The sequence below is a fragment of the Urocampus carinirostris genome, chromosome 5, assembly GCF_059441175.1.
Source record: "Urocampus carinirostris isolate Australia breed hairy pipefish chromosome 5, RoL_Ucar_1.0, whole genome shotgun sequence".
In the NCBI taxonomy this organism is placed as follows: Eukaryota; Metazoa; Chordata; class Actinopteri; order Syngnathiformes; family Syngnathidae; genus Urocampus; species Urocampus carinirostris.
The window spans coordinates 41410214-41434927 of NC_142353.1; the positions used below are offsets into that span (position 1 = coordinate 41410214).

Consider the following 24714-nt stretch of genomic DNA (forward strand, 5'->3'; position numbering starts at 1 on the left):
GAAGTTCAAAGTGACTTGCTCCCCGCGATTAGCAATCACCGGATTGTGTGTGCAATGCTTTCCCTTCTTCCCAATAAAACTGTGAGAAATGTTACACGAGTGGGTCCTGTTTCTGTTCTAGTCCTGACATTAAATTTATTTATTTTTTTATTTGTTTGCTCACCAAAGATTGTTAAAGTAACTGTTGAGATAAAGTTTTTCTTTTTTTAAAACAGCACAGATTCGCAGCTAAGCCTGGTAAATTATGGAACATTGACCAGCAAGTTAGTTTATTTATTGACAAATAACAATATATACTTGCAACATTCAACAACTGCACATAATAAAGTAAAGTACTTGGAATGAAATAGAAAAATAATCAGAAATGCATGTGACGAATGAAAAGGACAGAATATCTGGGGCGGCAGTAGCTCAGGAGGTAGAGCGCTCGTCTTGGGGTCAAGGGATCGAATCCCAGCTCGTCCGTGTTACATGTCGAAGTGTCCTTGGGTAAGACACTGAACCCCTAATACCCCCAACAAGCAGGTTAGCGCCTTACATGGCTGCAAGGCCGCTATTGGGAAATGTGGAGCACATTGTAAAGCGCCTTGGGAAGTCATTGACTTGAAAAGCGCTATATAAATGCTGATCATTTCATTTAATTTAATTTCAATAAAAGTAATATGTTTACTTTGACAAATAGTACAAAGGTAGAATACGCTAACACCGCCATCCAAACAAAAACAAACTAACGTTGTTATAAACTGTTCTGATATACAGTGATGCCTTGGTACCTGGCCATCATCCATTTGAGATTGATGATCTACCAAAGAAATGTTTGAGTACCGGGACATTACTTCCTATACAAAGTCCATCCATCCATTATCTGCACCGCTTATTCTCAGTAGGGTCGCGGGGGAGCTGGAGCCCATACCAGCCAGTCGCAGGGCACACAGAGACACACTACTCAATCACACATTCACACCTAGGGACAATTTGTACTGTCCAATTATCCTGACATGCATGTTTTTGGAAATGTGGGAGAAAACTGGAGTGCCTGGACGAAATCTAGGCCCGGGGAGAACATGCAAACTCCACATGGGGAGGCTGCGGTAGCTGAACTTGAACCCTGAACCACTGCACCGTGGGGCTGCGCGCTAACCATGCATCCGCCGTGCTGCCCCTATACAAAGTATAGTACAGTGGGACCTCGCTACTTCGCGGTTCGACGTTTGCGGGTTCAGAGCTTAATGATAGTTATTTAAAAAATAAATAAATAAATAAAAAAATTTAAAAAAAAATTGAAAATGAAATTAATAATAATGAAAAATATTACATTAAAATGAGAAATTACATTATTTTACAAAATTTGACAAGAAAATATTCAATTAGAATTAGTAATTGCATCATTTTACACAAAGAATTGCACGTATACGCTGAGCGTCACGGCCATAAACGCAAGCTCATTGGCCAGCACTCGCTGAATACTCGACTCCCCATTGGCCCATTCACTACAGTACACCACGCTTGTCTCGTACATATACTGTACAGCACAATACAGTACGCTTCTCGCCATTACTGTAGTTAGCCTTTGTCTCGCGGTGATTTTTAAAGTTTTGTGAAGTCCTTGTGATGGCTCATAAACGCTCTTCATCCCTTGGTGCAGCTTGTGAACCGAAGAAAAAGCGAAAGATGCTAACAATTACCGAAAAAGTGAGTTTATTGGACAAATTGAAAGCAGGAAATAGCTGCGCTAGCGTAGCCCGACAACATGCAAAGTACTGCAAAGGTTTTTTGTTTTTTTTTGAAGGGGCGTCGCTACTTTGCAGATTTTCACTTTTCGCGGGTGGTTTTGGTCCCCATGAATCGCGATAACCGAGGTACCACTGTAGTTCATTATCATACGTTCGTACACAAAGTATCTAAGATATAAATAAAGTATTTAGCTACACAATGATAAATATCTAGATAGTACAGATTAAACATAACAAAGACTTACAAAAGTACAAATAAATTGAAATAATTTCTTATACCTTTAAGAAGCAGTTTGATGGCTGACACTCGTATACCATTCTCATACTTCGCCATCATTTCCTTCTTCAACCTGATCAATTTTCTTACTGTTTTCCTTCCCTTTGTCACTAATGTTCTTGGGGACCTATTATTATTGGCAATAAAATGCACTCAATCCCAATAAATCATCAACACGTGGTCACCGACTGGCGAAGTGTAGCCAAGATGGCTGCTCAGCTCACTCGGCTCCATGTTTGGCTGTGTCCTGCTGCTTGAGTACCGATTTGTTTGAATACAGAGTCAACCGAGTACCGAAGTATTCATGTTTTTAGAAGACATAAAGCAAACCGTTGTGTCTTTGACAATGTGTCCTTTTCACAAGTAGCCCAGCCTGTTTCTACCAAGGTGGCAAAACACTGGGATGTTAAAACACAGGCAGGCCAACTGAAAGCAAAGACACCACACATGATTAGCTTAAACACAAAAAAAAGATTGGGAACAAAACAATTGCAAACAATATATATTTCTATAGCATATGTTTCGGAATATATGTTTTAGGAAGCAAACTAAAATAGGTCAAACTTGAGTCATCAGAATTCCTAGTTTTGGGGTCTGGTGTGCCCTCTTCCACCAGAAGGTGCCAAATAGATTTGGAATTGGGACAGGTGTGTGACTCCAAGGCCTTCATAAGGACATTTTGGACAGAGACAGTTGTCGGGTCATTTTCATTTTTCACCGTCCATGATACGTGTCATGATTACTGATTCGGGGCACCTGCGAATGGCCCGTTGGCGCCAACAGTCCTGGTCGCTGATTGGTTCCCTGACTCTTTTTAAACCCCCGGTTTCCAAGAGGAAGCTGTAAGACCGTCCTGCGAACCTACACTTTTGCTAGACAAGCTCTGTACCTTCCGACAATCTCCTGGCCTGTTTTCTCCTGCCTGTTACCTGTTGCCGACCTGTTTCTCGACCCGTTTCTGCCCTGCTCTTCCGTCCCGGCCATCGACTTGTTTTGCCCTGTTTCCTGCCTGATACTTGTTGCCGGCCTTTTTTCTGGACTTGTTACTGCCCTTGCTCCCCCGTCCCGACTATCGACCAACTTTCCTGCCGCCCACGACTCTCCTTGCTCGACACAGAAGTGCCACTTCCTGCCACCAGCTACCGTGTCCAACGATCATCGGATCGTGGAAGCAAGCACTGGTCTCTTTCTCAATAAAACTGAGTAAAACGAACGCCATTGGGTCCTGTCTCCGTTTCTGGCCTGTGACACTACCATCATTTTTATATTTCAAGTTCCCTTTTTGTTTCTGAGGTTTGTTTTTTTGTTTCCTGGTTTGCTTAGTTTAGTGTCTCATTGACTATTTTTTTTATACTTTGTTGATTATTTTATGACAAAAAAAGCATCATTTTTCAACAATTTGCCTTGCTTTCTGCTTCCTGCGTTTGGGTCCACTGCGAAATCCTAATATGATGAACCGACCCCAATGTTCAAAATGCCCTTTTAAAGGGTTCCGAATAATTGGGCACAGGTGTGTGATAATTGGACACATTTGTACCCAGTTCAAACCCCCTTTGGGTCCCTCTGGTGGTTGGAGGTATGACAGAACAGTATTACTGTGGGGTCTGAATCGACCTCTTAAATGTGGGAGAGCTATTTACAAGTAGCTAACGCTAAAAATGATACACCTGGCATTCGACTTGTTACAACTGCCAGTTGGAGAGGGGGAGGGGCCAGAAGAGGAGGACATTAGGTCCGTCTACTTGGCCGCGCTCCTAACTCTGGGGGGCCCTTCCCCCACCAAACTGCATTTATTTAGGCAGAAAGAGAAAGAAAGAAACGCCCCTTTGGGCGGTACCAAAATTTGAAACAGAAACGTGATACCATCTGGTTTAGATTTACACACTTTTGGGGAAGTACCCTAAGCCCACCTTACAATAACTAAGATTAATAATGATATACATCATAATTACCTGTATGATAAACAGTGTGACAACCCCTGCTCCAGTGCTCCGATAGTTTCCTTCAAACCAGTCTCTCAGTTTGATGAGACAACCCTAAAAACAAGAAATACAAGAAAGAATTGAAAGGTTCATGTTCAGCACACACATGCTACAGCAAGGCATTTCACTGCAACCGCATCTTTTTTAGCTCTGAATTCCCATCGATCCATTTTCTGCACTGCTTATCCTCACTAGGATCGCGGGGGTGCTGGAGCCGATCCTAGGCAACTTCTTATTCGACCCAGGTGTCACAGACCAGAAACAGACACAGGACCCAATAGCGCTCGTTTTCTCAGTTTTCATTAATAGAGAGGGAGAGCAAGGCTTGCTTCCACGATCCGATGGTTGAAGGACAAGAGGAGCAGGAAATGCGGAAGTGGCACTTCCGTGTCTAGCGAGGAGGGTCGAAAACAGGCAGGAATTACAAGTCGTTAGCCGGGACGGGAGAGCAAGGGCGGTGTCAAGTTCGGAATCAAGGTCGGCAGGAGGAGGCAGGCAGGTAACGGGGCAAAACAGATCGTATAAGATCGGCAGGCTTGCAACGGAAGATCCACTTCCGCGTTCAGAGCGACCTGCTTCCCGCGTCCAGCAATCACCAGATCGTGGGCGGAACCCTTTCTCTTCCCTCCAATGAAACTTGTGAGAAACGCAACAAGTGGGCCCTGTCTTCGTTCTGGGGCTGACAATATCGCCATCTACGGTTAAGGAGTGTCTTCTTTTTAAGCGTTATTTTGCAAAGGAAAAGGCCCATAACCCACTGAAAACAGGTTCGTGAACCACCTTGGGGTCCTAACCCACTAATTAAGAAAGACTGGTTAAAACCACTGATCCACACTAATAATAAAAGCCATTTGAAAGATTTTCTGTGTGTGTGAATTCATTATGTTGTGTGTTATTTCAGGCTGCCTTGTGTGAGTGTGTGTCAGTATACACAAGCATTTCCAAGTGATGAATTATAATGTCAAAGTTTGGGACAGAATATACATCTAAGTGAAGAAGGTGCACAATATCTAAGGGTCTTATCAAAAATTCCTTGGGCACACTCTGTATCATGACCCAACATTAGGTATCGGATCTCCTTAAATAGAGTGTGCTTCATGGTCGATGTTTTCCATTCCGAAGAGATTCGCATAATATTCCATTTTAGGTCGAAATTGAGGAGTCGGTGTTCAACATGAAGTTGAGTCAAAAAAGTACACTGAGGTCAACTTTCAAGGCATAAAATTACATGTTTTACCTCTTGCCAGTTAGTGTGGTTGGGGGAAGTGCATGGATCTTGTTCACAACATGAAATGGGAACTTGGCCTCGCCAGTCTTCCACACCGTAAACTCCACAACACTTAAACTAAATAAAGAGATACAAGTTTTAACTCTAAAATTGATAATCATTGTATGCAAAGAAAGGATTATATACCAAGTGGTGGACAGCATCAAAATCAGCCTTAATGGTCTGGTTCTCTCCTGGACCGGATTCCCTGTAGATCTCCAAACTTTGCCTCATGTCTTTTTCGAAATATGTGTGAATCTGTGGAATGGAACTGTGTTTCTCAACCGTTGTGTTTTCGCAAACTGGTGTGCTTTAAAACCTTTAGATTTTTTTAAGTATAAAAATAAGATAATGCTTAAAATTAGATGAATCATCTGCTCAGTATATGTTGCATTATTATCTTCTTCGTAGATGCTATAGGTAAATAGTTTTGTTTTAAGAGGACGTTGGAGCAATTATAATTTTTTTTTTGCTGATTTAAGATTTATTAATCTTATTTTAAGATAAAAAGGTACAATGCAATATTTAATCATTCATGAATTATTTGTAATATATATTTTCAATCAAGGCTGCATTGCTAATCTTGACAATGTAGTTTGAATGAATAAATCAGTACATTTTAAAATGTGTTAATACATTTAAATGTAATAGTTTTATTTTAAAAGGTTCCACAGGCAAATCATTATTTCATACATTAATATATTTATTTATTTATCTATTTCTTTATTTTTATTAGTAATTTATCGTTTAAATTAAAGTGGATTTTGTCACGATTGCCCATTGCCCTCGCCTGTGCCCGCTCGTTTTGCGCCAGCTGCTGCTCGTTGCCTGGTTGGCTCCCCTCCTATTAAAACTCAGTGCTCTCATTTAATCCTAGTCAGTCCGTCAACGAACCTCTGCACTTGCAAGACTTGTATTTTGACTCTGTCCGGTATCCTGCTCGTGTATCCGGTATCGATCCCGCCTGTCCTGAACTGTCCGGTATCCCGCTCTTGTATCCAGTATCCGGTATCGATCCCGTCTGTCCCGTCCTGTCCGGTATCTTGCTCGTGCATCCGGTATCTGGTATTGATCCCGTCTGTCCCATCCTGTCCGGTATCTTGCCCGTACATCGTGTATCCGGTATTGATCTGATTTGTCCCGTCCTGTCCGGTATCTTGCTCGTGCATCTTGTATCGATCCCGTCTGTCCCGTCCTGTCCGGTATCTTGCTGGTGCATCCTGCATCAGCCATCGATCCTGTCTGTCCCATCCTGTCCGATATCTGCTTGTGTATCCTGTTCTAGTATCGATCCCGTCTGTCCTGTCCGGTTTCGATCTCATCTGCCCCTGGTTTCCTGTTTCGCCTGACTTTTCTGTCTCACTTCTTCTGCCCAGCGATCGCCGAATTGCTGGCGTTTGTGTTCCCGCGCATGACTGCCCCATTTCTGTAAAATGAAGCTTGGTGTGAAAGCGTTACACGGTTGGGTCCACTGTCTGTTCGACATTTTTAGTCTTGACAAACGTTTGAATAAATAAATAAATCAATACATTTTAAACCGTATTCATGTATTTAAATGTATTAGTTTTAATTTAAAACATTTCACTGCTAAATAATGTTCCTCATTTTAGTATAATTTTGCATACAAAGGAAATTATTATTATTATTATTATTATTATATTTTATCAAAAAAGGTAAAAATGCAGTGTTCATTTAAGTTTTAATTCATTTCTTTATTTTTGGATTTTACATTAAGGGTATATTGCCTTATCAATATGAAATGTGAATAAATCAATCTATTTAAAATTCCTGTTAATACTTTTAAATAATTTTATTTCAAAAATTTCCGCAAGTAAACTTAAAAGTATTTTTTTTACTTATTTTACGACAAATAAAAATACTTTTTTAATAGGGTACTTTGTCAGTCTTGCCAGAGAGTTTAAATAATAATAAATAATTGAATAACTGGATGAATCGATACATATTAATACGTCTTAGTTTTACAAGTGGAATATTTTTTAATATTAAAGATAAAAACAAAAAAATATATAAAAACAAATTCCTACTGGCAGGGATTTAATTTAATAAATGCTCCCCGGGTTCAAAAAAAGATTAAAAAGCAGTTCAGTGGACACTACCTCAATTATCCACAATATATCCGAGTGCCCCGGACAGGAAATAGACCAAGAAAGCCTCCTGGCTTAAGCAAAATAATGGCTGCATGATAACAATTAAGGCCTTTCCCAGAAGGAATATGAAATAAACGATGCGTGATGGCAGTCAGGCTGTTGTTTTGCTTGCTTGAAAATTGCCAGTATAAAAAGAAGACTACCTCTCTGCTGTAAACCAAGAATACACAGGCCATGGCCAGCTCCACCAGCATCAGAATGAACAGCAGGACGAAAAACTGCCAAAGGGGAAAAAAAAACATATTTAATTAGCAAAACATGTGCATGTTTATTGGTATTAATACAAAATTCAATCTTACACTGATGAGCAAGCAGCGATTTTCTTTCATTGCTCCGAGAACCCCCAAATAACAAACGCATGTTACGATAGTTCCGGTGACCACCAGTGTGTTGGCGGGGTAGATAGGCCAAAATGTTGTGACCAGAGACATAAACTTGGAGTGGATGCTCTGGAATATCCCAAAAGCGACCACAAAAGCGCCGCATAGCTACAGCACAACAAAAAAAAACAACTAGTTATCAATGCGGTCGTTCCAGTTTCAGATGTCATCCGATTCCGTTGTCATTTTAATACATACCCAGCACAGAAAGTTGAGAAAAACCACCAGTTTTTTCAAGTAGTTCACACAGGAGCGATCCATCACGTTATATTCACATTTGCCTTAGCTACGCAACAGAGATCTGGTGTCACAGAAAAAAAGGAGGCTGCTCTTTTTGGTGACAATGTTTACACCACAATAGTGTTTGATATGATGACAAACCAGGAACACTGGTGACCTATTCAGGCCCCACCCAAAGATGGAACATACAGTTGTCACGACCACAACAGGGACAGGACACACTTGTGTTGCGTTTCTCACAAGTTTTATTGGATGAAAGTGAAAGGGTTGCGTCCCAGATCCGGTGATTGCTGGACGCGGGAAGCAGGTCGCTCTGATACTCGGATTGCGCTCCGAACGCGGAAGTGGATCTAGATGGCGGAGTCGGGGACGGAAAAAACGGTTCAGTAGCCGGGACAGGAGAGCAAAAACGTGGTCGGGGTCGGAAAGGAGTCGTTAGCCAGAATAGGAGAGAAGACGTGGTCAGGATCAAAAACGGGTCGAAGCTGGGGAACAGACGGGAGCAAAAAACGGGACAGGTAGGAGTCAGGGTCGAAAAAGGCTTGCCTAGAGTTAGCTGAGGTTCACAGATGGACTGACAAAAGGGGATGGGCAGGAATGGGTACAAGTACTGATCGGGAGCCAATCAGAGTCCGAGGCAGTTGGCGCCAAAGGAGCGGGCACAGCCGAGTCACATCAGTAATCATGACAACAGTGTCAGTCAGTGGTTAGCTTACTCTGTAGAATGTTAGGTTGGACATCAACACAGGTAATCCGGATTTAATTCCCAATTCTTAGATGCTGTAGGGTTTGCCCACAGACAGACGGGATCGGTACCGAATACTGGAGACTAGATCAAGATACCGGACAGGACGAGACAGACAGAATCGATACCGCATACTGGATACACGAGCAGGATACCGGACAGAGTCAAAATGCAAGTCTTGCAAGTGCAGAGGTTCGTTGACGGACTGACAAGGAGTGAATGAGAGCACTGAGTTTAAATAGAATGGGAGCCAATCAGGCAATGAGGAACAGCTGGCGCCAAACGAGCGGGCCCAAGTCAGGGCAATGGGCAATCGTGACACATATATGTAATTGACTATTGCACAGTTTGACAATTTAATTTTGTTCATATTAAAGTGTTTTCAAAAGGAATATGTTTTTTTTTTCAAGACTGTCGCTCAAGTAGAGATACGGGGAAATAATTGAGATAAGATAAAACTGTAATTACAAGACAATACCTGCTCGGCCGGGCAGCACGGCGGCGCAGTGGTTAGGGCGTGTGCGGCACAGTTCAAGTCATGGGAACCTCCTGCGTGGGTTCAAATCCAGCTCCAAACTTCCTGTGCAGAGTTTGTATGTTCTCCCCGTGCTTGTGTGGGTTTCCTCCAGGCACTCCGGTTTCCTCCCACATTCCAAAGACATGCATTTCAGGTGAATTGGCCGGTCCAAATTGTCCCTAGGTGTGAATGAGCGAGTGAGTTGTCTGTCCCCGTGTGCCCTGCAATTGGCTGGCAACCAGTTCAGGGTGTCCCCTGCCCACTGCCCCAATGATTGCTGGGATGGGCTCCAGCACCCCCGTGACCCTACTGAGGATAAGCAGTGCAGCTAATGAGATGAGATGAGATGAGACCTGCTCGGCCTAATTATGCTATTTTTTGTTAGAAAATATAGAAAAAAAAACATTTAAAGGGCGAATATTAATGTATATCGATTCGAACCATTAACTAATAGAATTTTAAAAATCTATCTTCGAACACATGGATAAATGAATTAAACAGAAATGGCAAAATATTATAGAAAAATACAAAAATTATTTTCCCGCGCTATCTCCTTATAAGGTTATCATAAAAAAAGCTATCTGCTGCCGACTGCTGGATATTAAGATTATTACAGTTGCTATTACTGAAACAACTGGATTACTAATTAGAATATTTTAAATCCCTATTCAACTCTTGAGTACTTCTATGACTATGGTTTGTAGATAAAAACAAGCTACCAATGATTTAAAAATAAAATAAAAATAATGTTGCAAATTTAATATGTGGGCGTGAATTGAGCTCCTAAACTATACAAGGATTGAACACTATCACTGAGATTCGAGGTTGATGATCCAATTTATATTAAAAGCAAGTGAAATGAAATCAATTGAAACGTACAGTACACAATGTTTTAATATTATATGAACCAAAGCAATACCATATTAAACAGAAGTTAAGGCTTCCCATTAATCTAAAAACAACAATATACACTCATTTTAATTTGAAAGGCTCATCATAAAGAATTGTGAATCGGGATCTTCGGAAAAAGGTATATATTTTTCCCAGTAAGCACCCAATATGTTTCAAAATGTATATGCTTGCGGCATCTAGTGGTCATAAGATATAATGATAAAAATGGAAAAATAAAATATTGTTTTTATCAAGACCTTATAGCCAATGGATTACGTTTTCTCTGTTTTAGGGATTTGCAAACGAATATAATTTTTCGTTTTTAAAGCTTGTAGAAATTAAATATATTTGACAATAATAATTACAAATATAATGTTTAGCACAGTATTAAAAAAATCTGAAGAAAATACATTAGTTCAACTTTCTAAATGGTGGTATTGCTATCGCTAGCTAAAATGAAAAATAAATAAATAAATAAATAAATAAATAAACAAAACAAAAACGTGAACAACCCAGAGTTGGAAATACTCCACTGCCTTGGAATGGTTCAGTCCATTTGATTCCTAGCACCCCCTTCCCTCCTCCCAGCTACCTTTTCGCTCGGCTAATGTCACTTGCGGCATAGCGGCGGAGTCTGTAGAGGCTTCGGTGTATTACAGTGAGAGTATGTTATTATAGAAGCCCAACAGTGCTAATTCAGTTGAAAAATATGAGCATACTTTCTTGAATACAGATGTGTTTTGGGCCTAGAGTCAAACACTTCCATTGAGGTTCCAGTTCTAATCTCAGAAGCCTAAGCATTCCACATCTTGAATGGGGAACGCTCTAAAACTTGCTGATTTCTTCTTGGCTCTTGGGACCTATATTTCATGTTGATGATGTATGTGTATATTCTACAAAACCCTTTGAGACTTCTGGTGATTAAGGGCTATACAAATAAACATGACTCGACTTGACTCGACTGGTATTGTATGGTTGGCAGATAATTTTCTTAATCTAAATATTGTCTTACTTAATTTACGATTCATTTTAGAAATTACCTTTTCTAAAATAGGAGCATACATAATACCAAGTATTTTTTTTAATTAATTTTTTATTTTTATTTGTTTTCCTATAATTTGGACAATAATACTCAAAATTGGGCAGCACGGCGGCGCAGTGGTTAGCGCTTGGGCGGCACAGTTCATGTCATGGGAACCTGTCGTGAGTTCAAATCCAGCTCCAGACTTCCTGTGCGGAGTTTGTATGTTCTCCCCGTGCTTGCGTGGGTTTTCTCCGGGCACTCCGGTTTCCTCCCACGTTCCAAAATCATGCATTTCAGGTGAATTGGCCGGTCCAAATTGTCCATAGGTGTGAATGAGCGAATGAGTTGTCTGTCCCTGTGTGCCCTGCGATTGGCTGGCAACCAGTTCAGGGTGTCCCCTGCCCACTGCCCGGAGATGGGTGGGATGGGCTCCAGCCCCCCCGCGACCCTAATGAGGATTAGCGGTACGGCTAATGAGATGAGATGAGATACTCAAAATTAGCACAGTTATATTTTGTTTTATTTCGTTTGGGTGAGACGTCAATGAATTTGACTTAAAATGAGATCCATGTAGTGACCGTTCCATACCAGAGGAGGCGGTAACTCATGCTATTTGTATCTTGAAGTCTTTTTTCCTTCCAAAGAAGAAGAAGATGTACACAACCTGATAGGCACTAATCTCGCCAATAATAATGTCATTTTCTGCCTTTGACAATTTCTTTCGGGCTTTTGTCGTTTTTCGACTTTCACGATGATTTCTGTAAGCTACATCCTTCTGTGTGGACAGTTATTCCTGCTAGTTACAGTAATTCTTTTACAATGTTTAGAAGGTATTCATTCCCAAAATTCGTCAACCACACAAGGCACAGCCGCTGCTTCTTCTAGTCCCGGTTCGACAGCTCTTCCTTTATCCGAGGAGAGCCAAGGAACGGTCAAATATGAACTAACAACGGAGACGACGAATTCTACAGAGACATTTGAATACACGGGCCTGTCACCAGTCGTCCTCTGTAGTTATTTGTAAGTAGCCTCATAAATACAAAGATGCTAACACTAGCGTTTATTTTAGCTAGCACACATTAGTTTAAGAATGGCATTCAATACGTTAATGTTGTGATTTATTATATTTAGATTATTAACCCGTGTGCATTTATGTTATTTCTTTTTGTTTTGGTAATAATTGTAATCTATTGTAATACAATATTTGCAACATGTTTTGCAGTGAATAGTACTTCGCCGCCTTGGGTTATTACGCCCTGAAATATCGCGAGAACAAAATTAATTGGTCTAATCAAAATGAAGGATCACGTGATGATAACGTCATTTGGTGTATTCGTCGCTCAGTACTACTGGGTGTGTTAGGACCAGATCCAGGAGGCTTCTGCTACTGGTAACCATTAGAACCAGTACCGGTACTATCTGTTTTATGTGGGGGAGCAAACTCCTTCCCCCTCAAAAAACAGACTGAGAGGAATGGGTGCCTCCAGTCTGTACTTCCCCAAGACACATCACAGGAAGTGGTGCCCCTACGACAATGGCGGTTAAGGGATCCGTGGACCAAATTAGAAGACCATACAAACAAACAAAGATGCCAAGAGGGGAACAGATAAGTTGCATGAAAAATACCAAAGTAAATATTTTTTTACTTGCCCGGTTGTGGGAAAGCTTTATGAACAAAAAGGCATTGTTTTACTTCACATTGAAAGGCGATGAAAGAGCTTTTTCCACCTATACATTTAAACTCCTGAATGTGAGTCCTCATGGAAGTAGCACATGATTTTCTGTAGAATTTAGCTATAATGATAATAAGACGATACAGGTTTCTTATGGCATTGCTTTCTATGTTTCAGAGTAATATATTACAAGCACAATATCTTTCCCAAAAAGTTTGAATCCAATGTCAATCTTATCACCTATAAAAACTACAGATTTTAGAGCAGATTGTTAATGCAAATTTTCAGTGTAATTTGTGTTTGGAAGTGTAGAGACGCTGCCCTACTTAGGAACGATCGTTTGTGAGTTGAATTTGTAAGTTGCCCCAGTGCTATATTTTATAAGGAATCTATGTTTAAGGTTTAAGTATATTTAAGGCTTGTATAAGTAACCTGTATTGTTTTGAAACCGAAAAATAAATGTTTAATAAAATAGTATTCTCTATAACGTTACAAAGCAGGCTGTTTGATAAAGCATATTACTGCAAAACAAAGCTATACATTAGGCATTGACATTCTGTGGTCTGTGAAGCCATTTGAGACTCCTTGTGATTAAGGGCTCAACCGTATCAAGCTTTCTTTTTCCACTTTCATTTCAAAAGAAACTGCTCGCTTCTTCTTTACACTTTACACCAACCATATTGAATGGATGCAATAGATATTAAATAATAATAATAATGTCAAAGTTCTTAGCGTGCTAGAGATACAGTGCAGTGTGTTTACACACACGAACTAGGAATTAGAAGCTGGATTTCTTCTTCAATGTGGATCCTGGGTGACCTCTCACAGAGCCACACGGCGGAAAGAAGTACTACATCACTGTCCTCTACTCGGAAATAGGAGCACACAATACAAAATGTAACTTACAGCAATGTCTGAATATTTTTTGACATCCCGAAAAAAAATGTTCGTATGTACCGTTTTGCGTAAGTCGAATGGTCGTAAGTAGAGGAGCGTCTGTATATGCGTTTTTGTCAATAAAGCTTTACTGGGCTTTGTATTTGTTGATAAAATACATAACAATCATTACATGAAATATTTAGACTGCACCCATTTTTAGGGCTTTACAGATATTGTTAACAGATTTCATCTGTTATAACATTTTTTTCTGAATAGATTGCTGTTTTTTTGCACTTATCATTCTAAACGCCGTCAACATACCTTTATTGATGACTAAGGGCAGTTCTAACGTTGACAATCTTTACAATCTTAACAAATTGCTCAAAAGTGTTTGTCCTACCATTGTGCAAACAGCCTTTTCCATCTAGATAAACTCATTTTTAATTATTATTGAGCAACGTTCATAACAGTTGTTGCAGTGTATTGCGGACATAAATGCATGCAGTTGACATCATGGAATGGGCAGGGTGCTAGATACTTGCAAAAAACAACAACCGATTTTCAGATTAGATATGATTTTACCACAATAATCTTGTAATTGTAAAATAACAGCATCGTGGCTAGCTAGTAATCATAAATTAACCAAAAAGGTAGATTTGTCATCTGTTATCACATATATTGATAAATATATGTAATCTCACTGCTAGCATTCATAAATTACTCTATTTCATATTTCAGTCTGCGATAAATAAACCTGGCATTTGGAGTGGTGAAGATTGTATTCACGATATAATTATTCTTCACAATAAACAAGGGAGCATCTTTCGCTAATTACCCTGGTACATCTCTGCAAACCGTGAACATCCAGGAAGTCATTTCAATTTGAAGTGGTCCATAGTACAATTCTTCTTTATAATCAAATAAATAACATAATTACTCGTTATAATAGACAAGGGCATAGGAGCAGGACAGGAAGTAGTAGACCACATATCGACTTTTCAGGCAGACTTCTACTAGAACTCTTAGAACAATGCAAAATGTTCACAATAGCCCAAAATCCATATAATGGATATCAGTCGCCATTTTGATAAACATGTTACAGTACAAAGAAGGATGTCGGTTCCTCTATGGGAGGAAGCTTAGCAACACTGAGGATTTTAAATATAAGAGAGATGCTAACCGTTTAAGAATTTTAATTATTTTAGTGTCATAGCTTTTCTTTCATTTTTAAATTTTCTTTTATTTAAATAATCTTGCAAGGAGGATTTGAGTTTTTCCTTTTCCTTCATGTAGGTTTTAGATCAGGGGATGGTGTAATAATAGGCTGTAGTCTGTTCAACCCTTAGAGACTTCTTGTGATTAAGGGCTATACAAATAAACATGACTTGACTTGACTTGTCTATTCCTATATGTCTATGGTTGAAACCCAGTTGGTTGTGAGTTGCTCTCTTTTAATGTTTGTGTTTTTTTATTTTTTAAACGTTAAAGAAAAACACTTGATGTCTCCATAGGGAGATAAACTATGTTTAGTCTATGCAGGTGAAAACACAGATAAAGGCGAATATAAAAAAACAAAAACTAAAATTGAAAGGACGAGTCTCCGTTGACAGCAAAGCCAATTGCTCATCAATTCATATTTTTGTACTTATTCAGTAAAGGTTATGATTTATGAACTCAGCCAAGAATGGTTTTAATTTATACTGTGACTTTCTATTCCACTCATGTGTTTTTTTTCTGTATCTTAATTTTTATTGGTCTTTTTTTCCTCATGTTTCTACTTGCGAAAGGCCGGAGGAGTTTGTCTACTGTCAAGATCCTGTAGATCATGCAGGAAATTACAGCGCTTTTTTGGAGTTGGGCCACGGGTGCGTAGGCGTAAGTGTAATTTTCTTTCTTCACTTTATTTTCTGATCAGATTTGTTGTAACTAACTTGAATTGGTTATTTTGCATGACCCGATTTAAAAACTTGTACAGCCCATTTTACTAGGATGAGGGACAGCCAATACCACGTACTGTATTGGTATTCTGTAAATACCAGTTTATTTCAAGGTATCTGCGCTAGGTAGAAGATACTAGTATTGGCTTGTACCCGTATATACAATCAGGAACCTGAAATTTAAAGAATGGTAAAATGAATTCACTTCTAAGGAAACATCAAATTAATTGGATTTAAGGGCATTTCTGTTAAAATATCAATTACTGTTTGCCAATCGCTGGAAATTACTGCACAAACGGTATTGATAATTGGTTTTGGTATCGATGACTACTCAACATTGGTGGGGAATTGGTCTCCAAAAAATGGGGTATCCAAAATCTGTTCTTTTTATCCAACAATAGTTGCTATCAAGGAATGATTCAATTTTTATATTTTTTGTTGATAGTGGGGAGGCCAGACCAAGAAAGAAGTGAACCACACGCCAGTTGTCTGCTCTGCACTTGACGACATCGAGTGTGCTGGGCCCAGGGAATTCTTAAGAGGACATGTACCCTGCATCAAGTGAGTTAGTCAATTATATAAACTTACTTTTACAGGTGGTGAAAGTTGAGGGTAAATACGTCAGTTAACAAGTGATCAGCTGGGTTAATTTTAGTGACTTCCTTTAATTTAACTTGGCCATTCAGTTGAAAACACAAGAGAGTTTTGGCCCACACTCAAGCTCAGTCTCTGTGAAAGCCTGTCAAAATTTACCAAGACAGACAGCAGAGGGCAGTAAAGTGCAAATTTAACCCTGGTCTATGTTATCCCACTTAGTGTACAGACGCTCCCCTACTAGCGACCATTCGACTTGTGAAAAACGGTAGATATTTTTTTCGGGATGTCGAAAAATATACGGACATTGCTGTAAGTTAGATTTTTTATTTTGTGCACATCTTTCCGAGTACTGGACATTACTGTAGTCCTTCTTTCCGCTGCTACCAGCGTGCGGTGCTGTGAGAGGTCACCCAGCGTCCACCCCGAACAAGAAATCCAGCTTCTAATTCCTGGTTTGTGTGTATACACACTGCACTGCGTCTCTGGCACGCTAAAAACTTTGACATTTTTATTGTTTAATATCTCGTGCATCCATTTGATACGGTTGGTGTGAAGCTTAAAGAAGAGGCGAGCCCTTTCATTTAAAATGAAAGTGGAATAAGAAAGCTTGGTGCGATTGAGAAAATGGTTGGAGCGCTTTTTTCGTCCACTTTTTACCACAAAGAAGGACCTCTTGAAGCGCGTCTCCCAAAAGTAAGTTAAATTTTGTAGTCAAGTCATGTTTATTTGTGACGCCCTTAATTACAAGGAGTCTCAAAGGACTTCCCCAAAAAAATGTTCGTATCTACCGTTTAAGTAAGTCGAATGGTCGTTAGTAGGGGAGTGACTGCATACAAATTGTTGTCTGTTCTAATATTATGGATAGTATCCAACTGACAGTGTTATTAATCCCCAGGGCATTGTCTTCCACAGATACACCGGACACTATTTCATCACCACTCTGCTCTACTCCTTCTTTCTGGGTTGTTTTGGGGTGGATCGGTTCTGCCTGGGCCACACAGGAACAGCGGTGGGAAAGCTGCTTACACTTGGAGGACTCGGAATCTGGTGGTTCGTGGACCTGATCCTGCTCATTACGGGCGGCTTGATGCCGAGTGATTATAGCAACTGGTGCACTTACTACTGAACTGAGATTTGACTCTTTACTGCATGCTACAGAAAACAGAAACTGGATTTCGGGCTCATATCAACAACCCAGCCAACATACTATTGTAGTATAATTTGAATGAATGAATGAATGAATTAAAACTTTATTTCGAACATTAAAATAAAAACAGGACAACAATAATGACTCAATAACAAAATAATGTTACATAACATGTTTAAATAAAAGGGTAGACAGAAGCAGATGCTAATTTTCCCTACCCCTTCATCTTCCCGATTAAATACATTTCACAGATCCTCTTCTCCTCTTGTGTCTAGTATAACAGAGTCTCATGGATTTACAAATTACATAGGTCAGATATCAATAATTATAGTAATAAAAATAGTCACATATTTTATACACTAATCTTCGAAGTACCCATCCCTCAACGTCATAATGCCACTAGTCACCAAACATCACTGCGGCACCAATAATAATAACAACAATAGTAATAATATTAATAATAACAGTTATGATATAACTATAGCAACAATAACAAAGTTAACCATGGTTGTAGACGCACTATTCCCAATCTCTCGTATCACTCATACCCCATTTTCTTCATCTCTGTATTCCGCCAGTAATGTTTTTTTGTATATCAATTGAAGTCAAGTGAATAGCTGGACATTGTTTGATCTCGTCTTGTAAATTGTTCTAAAGTTTGACTCCACACACAGATACTTTTCCTGGTGGTTCTCACCTTTGGGATTTTGAATTTACTACAGCCCCTCAAGTTCTAATTTCCCTCTTTCCAAATGAATACCGTAAATTCCGGACTATAAGCCGCTACTTTTTTCCCAAATGTTCAGCCCTGCGGCTTATTCAGTGAAGCGGCCAATTTATGTAATTTTTCTAACGACCACCAGCGGCACTCGAGTACAAAAGGTAAAATTTAGACCGGTGGAATTGTGCGCCGAGGTAGACTGCATCCTCTTAGTTTATGTTCGAATTGTCCGTATGATAGAGGACAGAGGTTCGTTCCGATTATGAGGAAGACGCCCTTGATGGCGACAGATATGAGGAGAAAAACGAAGACGGTTTACCGTGAATTTGGCAATTGCGATACGGCTTTTTTAAACGGCTACGCTTTGTGCGTTGCGAGCGTGTTAGGAGTAGCGTGGTGGTACCTTTCACAGGCACGGTTTGGGATGAAAGTTATATCATTATTATTAAAGCTTTGAAAACTCTCGGTGTACCGTCTTTCTTCTTAAATATGTGTAACCATGTATAATATGTACTTGCAACTGTATATTTTTGTAATGTATTTATTTTAGAGACTTATTGTGATATGTTTTCTACGAGCGAATCAAAAAGAAGGGGCGGAGCAAACGCGGGCTGACGGGAAGTGGGGTAAAGCTGAGTTAAATCTCTTTGTTGTTGCAGCGGACAATAGTGGATATATATTTTTCCCTACCCTTAACTTTGGAAATATACATTTTTTTTTGTTGGATTACTTTCAACGGGACCTGGATTTTAAAGGTTTGCATTAAATTCTAACTACCGGTATCATTTTCCGTTCATGTTGCCGATTGTGGTGGATGGATTGTGTACTATATTTGCAGTTACAATCGCGGCACCTAAGGTCAGGTTTGGGATAAACTTGTAACTGTGTTACATGTATAAATGATGGCGAATGCGGCTTATATACAGGTCCGGCTTGTGTAAGGACAAAACCAATAATGTCTGCAAAATGTGGTGCGTGCGGCTTATAATCAGGTGCGCTCTATAGTCCGGATTTTACGGTAGTTTTCGGATGTTTTCTGGCACCATGTTTTTGTTGACCTTATGTGTATGCGAGATTGAAAAACAAGGTAAGAGCAGACATTTATTCTTCGATCTTCTGCTACACTTCCAAACTTGAACAAAAATTATAACAATTTGATGCAATACCTTCACTTCATTCCAGTCAACCGATGGCTTTCAACTGTGTTTGGTTGCAAAAGTAAATGGATTCTCACGGCTTCCCGAAGCATGTAAGTCTGTTTTTCAAACCGCAAACGGTAGCCAATGCGTGACCTTCAGAATTTACATCTTTTAATGAAATCGTAAATAATATTTCTCACAGAGATGGAATTCCCGTCTGAGGCAACATCCTTCAAGTAACATCATTTACAACTTAAAATGACTTATTTTGGTTTTCAGACCGACGGTTGCGCGACGCTTGCCCTGCGGGCAGATTGCTTCCCAAAACAGTTTTCCTGATACGTTGAGATATTTCATGTTCCGTGGCCCTTTGGTAAGTACAAGTAAAGGGGAAGATGTGCATAGTGTTGGGTGTTATTGTTATTTTCTAGGACAAGTTGGTCATAAAATATGGTGACTGAGTTAAGGAAAGGTTTTGCAATTATAAACCCCTTAAGCACCATATTCTTTTTACCCCACAAATCTTTAGAATTAATAGAAAAAAAACAACTTTTTGTTGAGTATTTCTTGTAAAGTCTTGATTGTAAATAAGAGACCCGCAATGTCCCGTGGTAGTTGTTGATCCAAACAAAATGTGTCCTCATTATGAATAAAAGCTGTGGTGCTGTCCTTGTTTTTATGGGTGTTGCCTGCATATTCACCACTTACCTCCCATCCATCCATCCATTATCTGCACCGCTTATCCTCAATAGGGTCGCGGGGGTGCTTGAGCCCATCCTAGCTATCTACGGGCAGTGGGCAGGTGACACCCTAAACTGGTTGCCAGCCAGTCGCAGGGCACACAGAGACAGGCAATTCACTCGCTCATTCCCACCTAGGGACAATTTGGACCGGTCAATTAACCTAATATGCATGTTTTTGGAATTTGGGCGAAAACTGGAGTGCCTGGATGAAACCCATGCAAGCACGGGTAGAACATGCAAACTCCACTCAGGTGGTTCGATCTCATGACCTAAGAACTATGCCGCACAAGCGCTAACCACTGCGCTGCCAGGCTGCCCTCTTACCTCCCAAAGTTAAAATACTCGCTATTCAAATTGGCTGCTCTTATTTGTTTTTTTTCTAACTTTTTTTCCTGACCATATCGGAACAAACGTTTGAAATGTCAAGTCAAAGCTTTAATGACTTTGTATAGATACAGGGATTAGTCCATTTGAAGTCTCATTTCCATTTTATTTTCCACAAATGTAAAAGAAATGACAGTTGTATCTATCCATATATAGTGTACGTCCACGCTGCTGGTCAGCCACGTACATGCACATCTTGAAAACAGACAGGAAGCGGCAATGGAGATTCCTTTTGGAGCAAACAAGCATAGTATTTAGTGGATTTTTTTGAGTGACGTTGATGAGATCATCCATAAATTAATATTGAAAATTTCGTTAGCGTAATGATGTTGCGCAAATGGCATGTATACGCGTTACTTGATTATCTCCGTATATATTCAGATTTGTCGAAAAATCTGAATTCCGATCCCAGATAGACTATTCCCTGCATGTAAACAGTTTTCGAATGTTGTGACCGTCAACTTTATTTTTGTGACTTTTCACGACCAATTTTATACATAGGCATAAGCGAGCTAAGCGGCTGCTTAGGGCCCCACAACCACTAGGGGGCCCCCAAGCGTGGTTAAATCTTTTGGTGCCAACATATTCCCCGTTGTCACTTTGTTAATCCACTCAAAAATACTTCTACAGAAATACACAATAACTACAAAACTAAATAACAAATATAGTGCTTAGGGACCTCGTATATTATTGTGCTTCCATTCTGAAAATTAAAAAAGTATTTAATTACTACAAAAATACTACTACAGAAATACTATATTACAAAATTCTACAGAATGATTTACTCCAAAACTACGACTATTGAAATACTATACAAATTCTACAAAGATACTACTAAAATATTGCTTTGGAAATACTTCCACTGAAATACTAAAACAAATACAAATACATAATACTATAATATAAAACACTATAGGAGAAATATTACTATGAAAATACTACTACAAGAGAGGGAAATAAAAAATGAGAGGGTGGGGCAAAGGAAGAGGGAGAGCGAGAAAAGAGAGAGATGGCATGATAAAACAAAAGAGATAAAAAGAGAAATAGTATGAAAGGGGGAAAGAAAGACAAAGAACAAAATCCAAAGAGAAATAGAAAGAGAGAAGGAGAGAAAAGAGAGAAAATAGAAACAGAAAAAAGGAAGAGAGAGCAAAAGAAGGTAAGAAGACAGAGACAAAGAGGAACAAAGAGACAGAGAGCAAAAGAGAACGAGACAGAAGAAATGGTCTGCATTTCTATAGCGCTTTTCAAGTCAATGAAGACTTCCCAAAGCGCTTTACAATGTGCTTAACACTTACCCATTCACCCACACACTCACACACCAATAGGGAGTCAGCCAATCAAGGTGCCTACCTGCTTATTGGGGGCATTAGGGATTCAGTGTCTTGCCCAAGGCCACTTAGATTAAAAAAAGGAGGGATAGAGAGAGTTAGCATGGGAAACAAAAGAGAAAAAAAACAAATGGTAAGAAAGAGGGAAAGAAAGACAGTGAAAGAACAAAATCCAAAGAGAAATAGAAGGAGAGAGAGGTAGAAAGAAAGAAGAGAGAGAAAATGAAACAAGGAAGAGGGAGAGAGAGAGGGAGAGAGAGAAACAAAAACAAGCACAGTACAGCATTTGTGAGGAGCACCTGGTTTTGGCAACATCAAGTGGATATATTTCAACCCGCAGCTTGTTTTTCTCTTGCACTTCTTTGAGCGTTGTCTCGCAGGCCGGATTCAATCCCTTAGCAGGCCTGTTTGACACCGTTAATTCTTGCACAGACCTCGTCTTCCTTCAAAATAAAGCAGGCGTAGATTGAAATACTAGTCTTGAGTCAAGATTTTTTTCGGTCATTCAAATTTGAAAAACTGGTAGATTTTATTTTAAATCTGTAGCCGTTTTTATAGGGGGGAAAATGGCAGTCAAATGTGTGACGCAGGAGCATTGGTGAGGTTGCTACAATATACAGCACACTAGTGGTCAAATCAAACACTGTCCCTTTAACGTTCCGGATTGTGACGTCATTGTATCAGTGCATTTGGATCAACAGAGAAAAATAAATGTTGATGATTCAATGATTTCAGTTCAGATGTCGATTTTAAGCCGTGGGTAAATTCATCAAAATTCCATAAAAATTCGAAGGCTTGACTCAGAATTTAAAGTTAAAAAAACGACCGCTAGGGGGCAGAAGTGCATTTGGTAAGAAAATCAGCAGGATTCAGAGATGACACAAACTGACATTGGACGGGAAGAAATTGAGGTATGACAACTGTCACGCTAAGTACATACTAAAACACAATTCATTATCCCCACTGTTGGGAATTAAATATCAAAATGTACCGTTTACCAAATTGTTTGAATTAGTTATCCTACATTCACCGTTTATGCATGCTCGTTTCTTGATGGAAAAGATGAACAAGATAGCCGACAATTTCACACGGGGGCAGATTTTATTTCAACATCAATTGAACTAAGTGTACTCCATCGAAAACAGCCGAATTATTGATGTTGTCCTTTTGCTCTCCTCTCATTGGCCATCCTCTCCCCGCACAATGGGGCGCCGGCTCCTCCCATGGGCGTGCCAGGGAAGCCCCCCCCCCTTGTGCTCCACCACCTCGCCGCGATATCTGGAATGTTCAAAACAACACCGAGCGTTTCTTCGTCATCAGTGCCCCTCTGCGTCTGGATGTGACATTTTCTACTAGGGTGCCCTGACCTCGCACCAGTGAATATCTTTCGCATTAAATGTAATTTGTATTCGATCGTATAAAATCCTTTATAGTCAAATGTTTAAAATCCTTCACCACATAGAAAATTGAACGATAGATTCCGTGTTGACTAAACAGAAGCTTAAAAACTCGTGTAAATTCACTGTTGCTATCCTTTCCAACAGAAACAGTCCGACTCTTTGATTCGAAGCAAATATCTCCCGAGTGGGTGAGAATCGACAAATTGACCATGTAATGGCGTGCTCTAAATTTGGTGGCCTCTAAATGTTCCTCTCGGGGGGATAGTTGCCCCACTTTCTCTGCCCGATTAAAAGACTTTGATGCTAGCTGCCGGCGGTAATTTGCTAGCCACAGCATCGTTTTATACAATACTGTGAAAACACTATGCCCGTAATGAAACAGCATTCTCCAAAAACAAACTTGAAACCACTTATGTGTTTACTGTCAGCAGGGGCCGGTGGGGACGGGGCCCCAGGCATCCGACGTCTACAGTTGTTGACGAAGTGTCAAAAACTAATGAGGGGCAAGCGCCTTGTAATTAAAACTAGTAGAGAGAGAAAATTATGACATTCATAATTGATGAAGGGGCAGTCGATAAAATGAAGGGTTTGTGGAGAAAGAGTTTTCACATTTTCACTCCACCTTGCCGGCTGTCTACGTTTAAATTTTCACTGCAATATACTTGACAGCCCCAGTGGAATTCTCCGGGATCCATTATCCCTCATTGCATATTGCTGTGAGCAGGGGCCAACACAGCACTTTTTTAATCCAGCCAGGCAGTTTTTTTGGACGGTCTGTACATTATAAAGTGAACTGTACTTGTGTGGTGAGGCATACGTTTAAATTCTGACGACCCCAGGGGAATATTCCGGATCCATTATCCCTGATCGCATATTACTGTGAGCAAGGGCCGTCACAGCACTTTTTAATCCAGCCCGGCAGCTTTGTTGACGGTTTGTACACTATATTATGAACTGTACTCGTGTGGTGAGCCACACGTTTAAATTCTGACTGTAACATACCTGATGGCCCCAGTGGAATAATCCGGGATCCATTATCCCTGATCTCACATTGCTGTGAGCAGGGGCCATCACAGCACTTTTTAATCCAGCCTGGCAGCTTTGTTGACGGTTTGTACACTATATTATGAACTGTCCTCACGTGGTGAGCCACACGTTTAAATTCTGACTGTAACATACCTGATGGCCCCAGTGGAATAATCCGGGATCCATTATCCCTGATCTCACATTGCTGTGAGCAGGGGCCATCACAGCACTTTTTAATCCAGCCTTGCAGCTTTGTTGACGGTTTGTACACTATAATATGAACTGTACTTGTGTGGCGAGGCACACGTTTAAATTCTGACTGTAACATACCTGATGGCCCCAGTGGAATAATCCGGGATCCATTATCCCTGATCGCACATTGCTGTGAGCAGGGGCCATCACAGCACTTTTTAATCCAGCCTGGCAGCTTTGTTGACGGTTTGTACACTATAATATGAACTGTACTCGTGTGGCGAGGCACACGTTTAAATTCTGACTGCAACATACCTGACG

At 40.0% G+C, this 24714-nt stretch overlaps 2 protein-coding genes across 2 annotated transcripts; one reads left to right on the top strand and one right to left on the bottom strand.

Annotated features, from left to right (window-relative positions):
- Positions 1-252: 252 nt before the first annotated feature.
- Positions 253-8143, bottom strand: LOC148366433 (leukocyte surface antigen CD53-like). Its single transcript, XM_088336870.1, has 7 exons — positions 8006-8143; positions 7727-7915; positions 7571-7645; positions 5407-5517; positions 5230-5337; positions 3963-4046; positions 253-2436 (listed from the first exon to the last, which is right to left on the bottom strand). The coding sequence occupies exons 1-7, from the start codon at positions 8066-8068 to the stop codon at positions 2368-2370; spliced, it is 699 nt and encodes a 232-aa protein (XP_088192996.1). The 5' UTR covers positions 8069-8143; the 3' UTR covers positions 253-2367.
- Positions 8144-11856: 3713 nt separating this feature from the next.
- On the top strand, positions 11857-19986 carry tm2d2 (TM2 domain containing 2). Its single transcript, XM_088336871.1, has 4 exons — positions 11857-12244; positions 15564-15651; positions 16159-16274; positions 17223-19986. Exons 1-4 carry the CDS (start codon positions 11976-11978, stop codon positions 17434-17436), a joined length of 687 nt encoding a protein of 228 aa, XP_088192997.1. The 5' UTR covers positions 11857-11975; the 3' UTR covers positions 17437-19986.
- The last annotated feature ends 4728 nt before the right edge of the window (positions 19987-24714 follow it).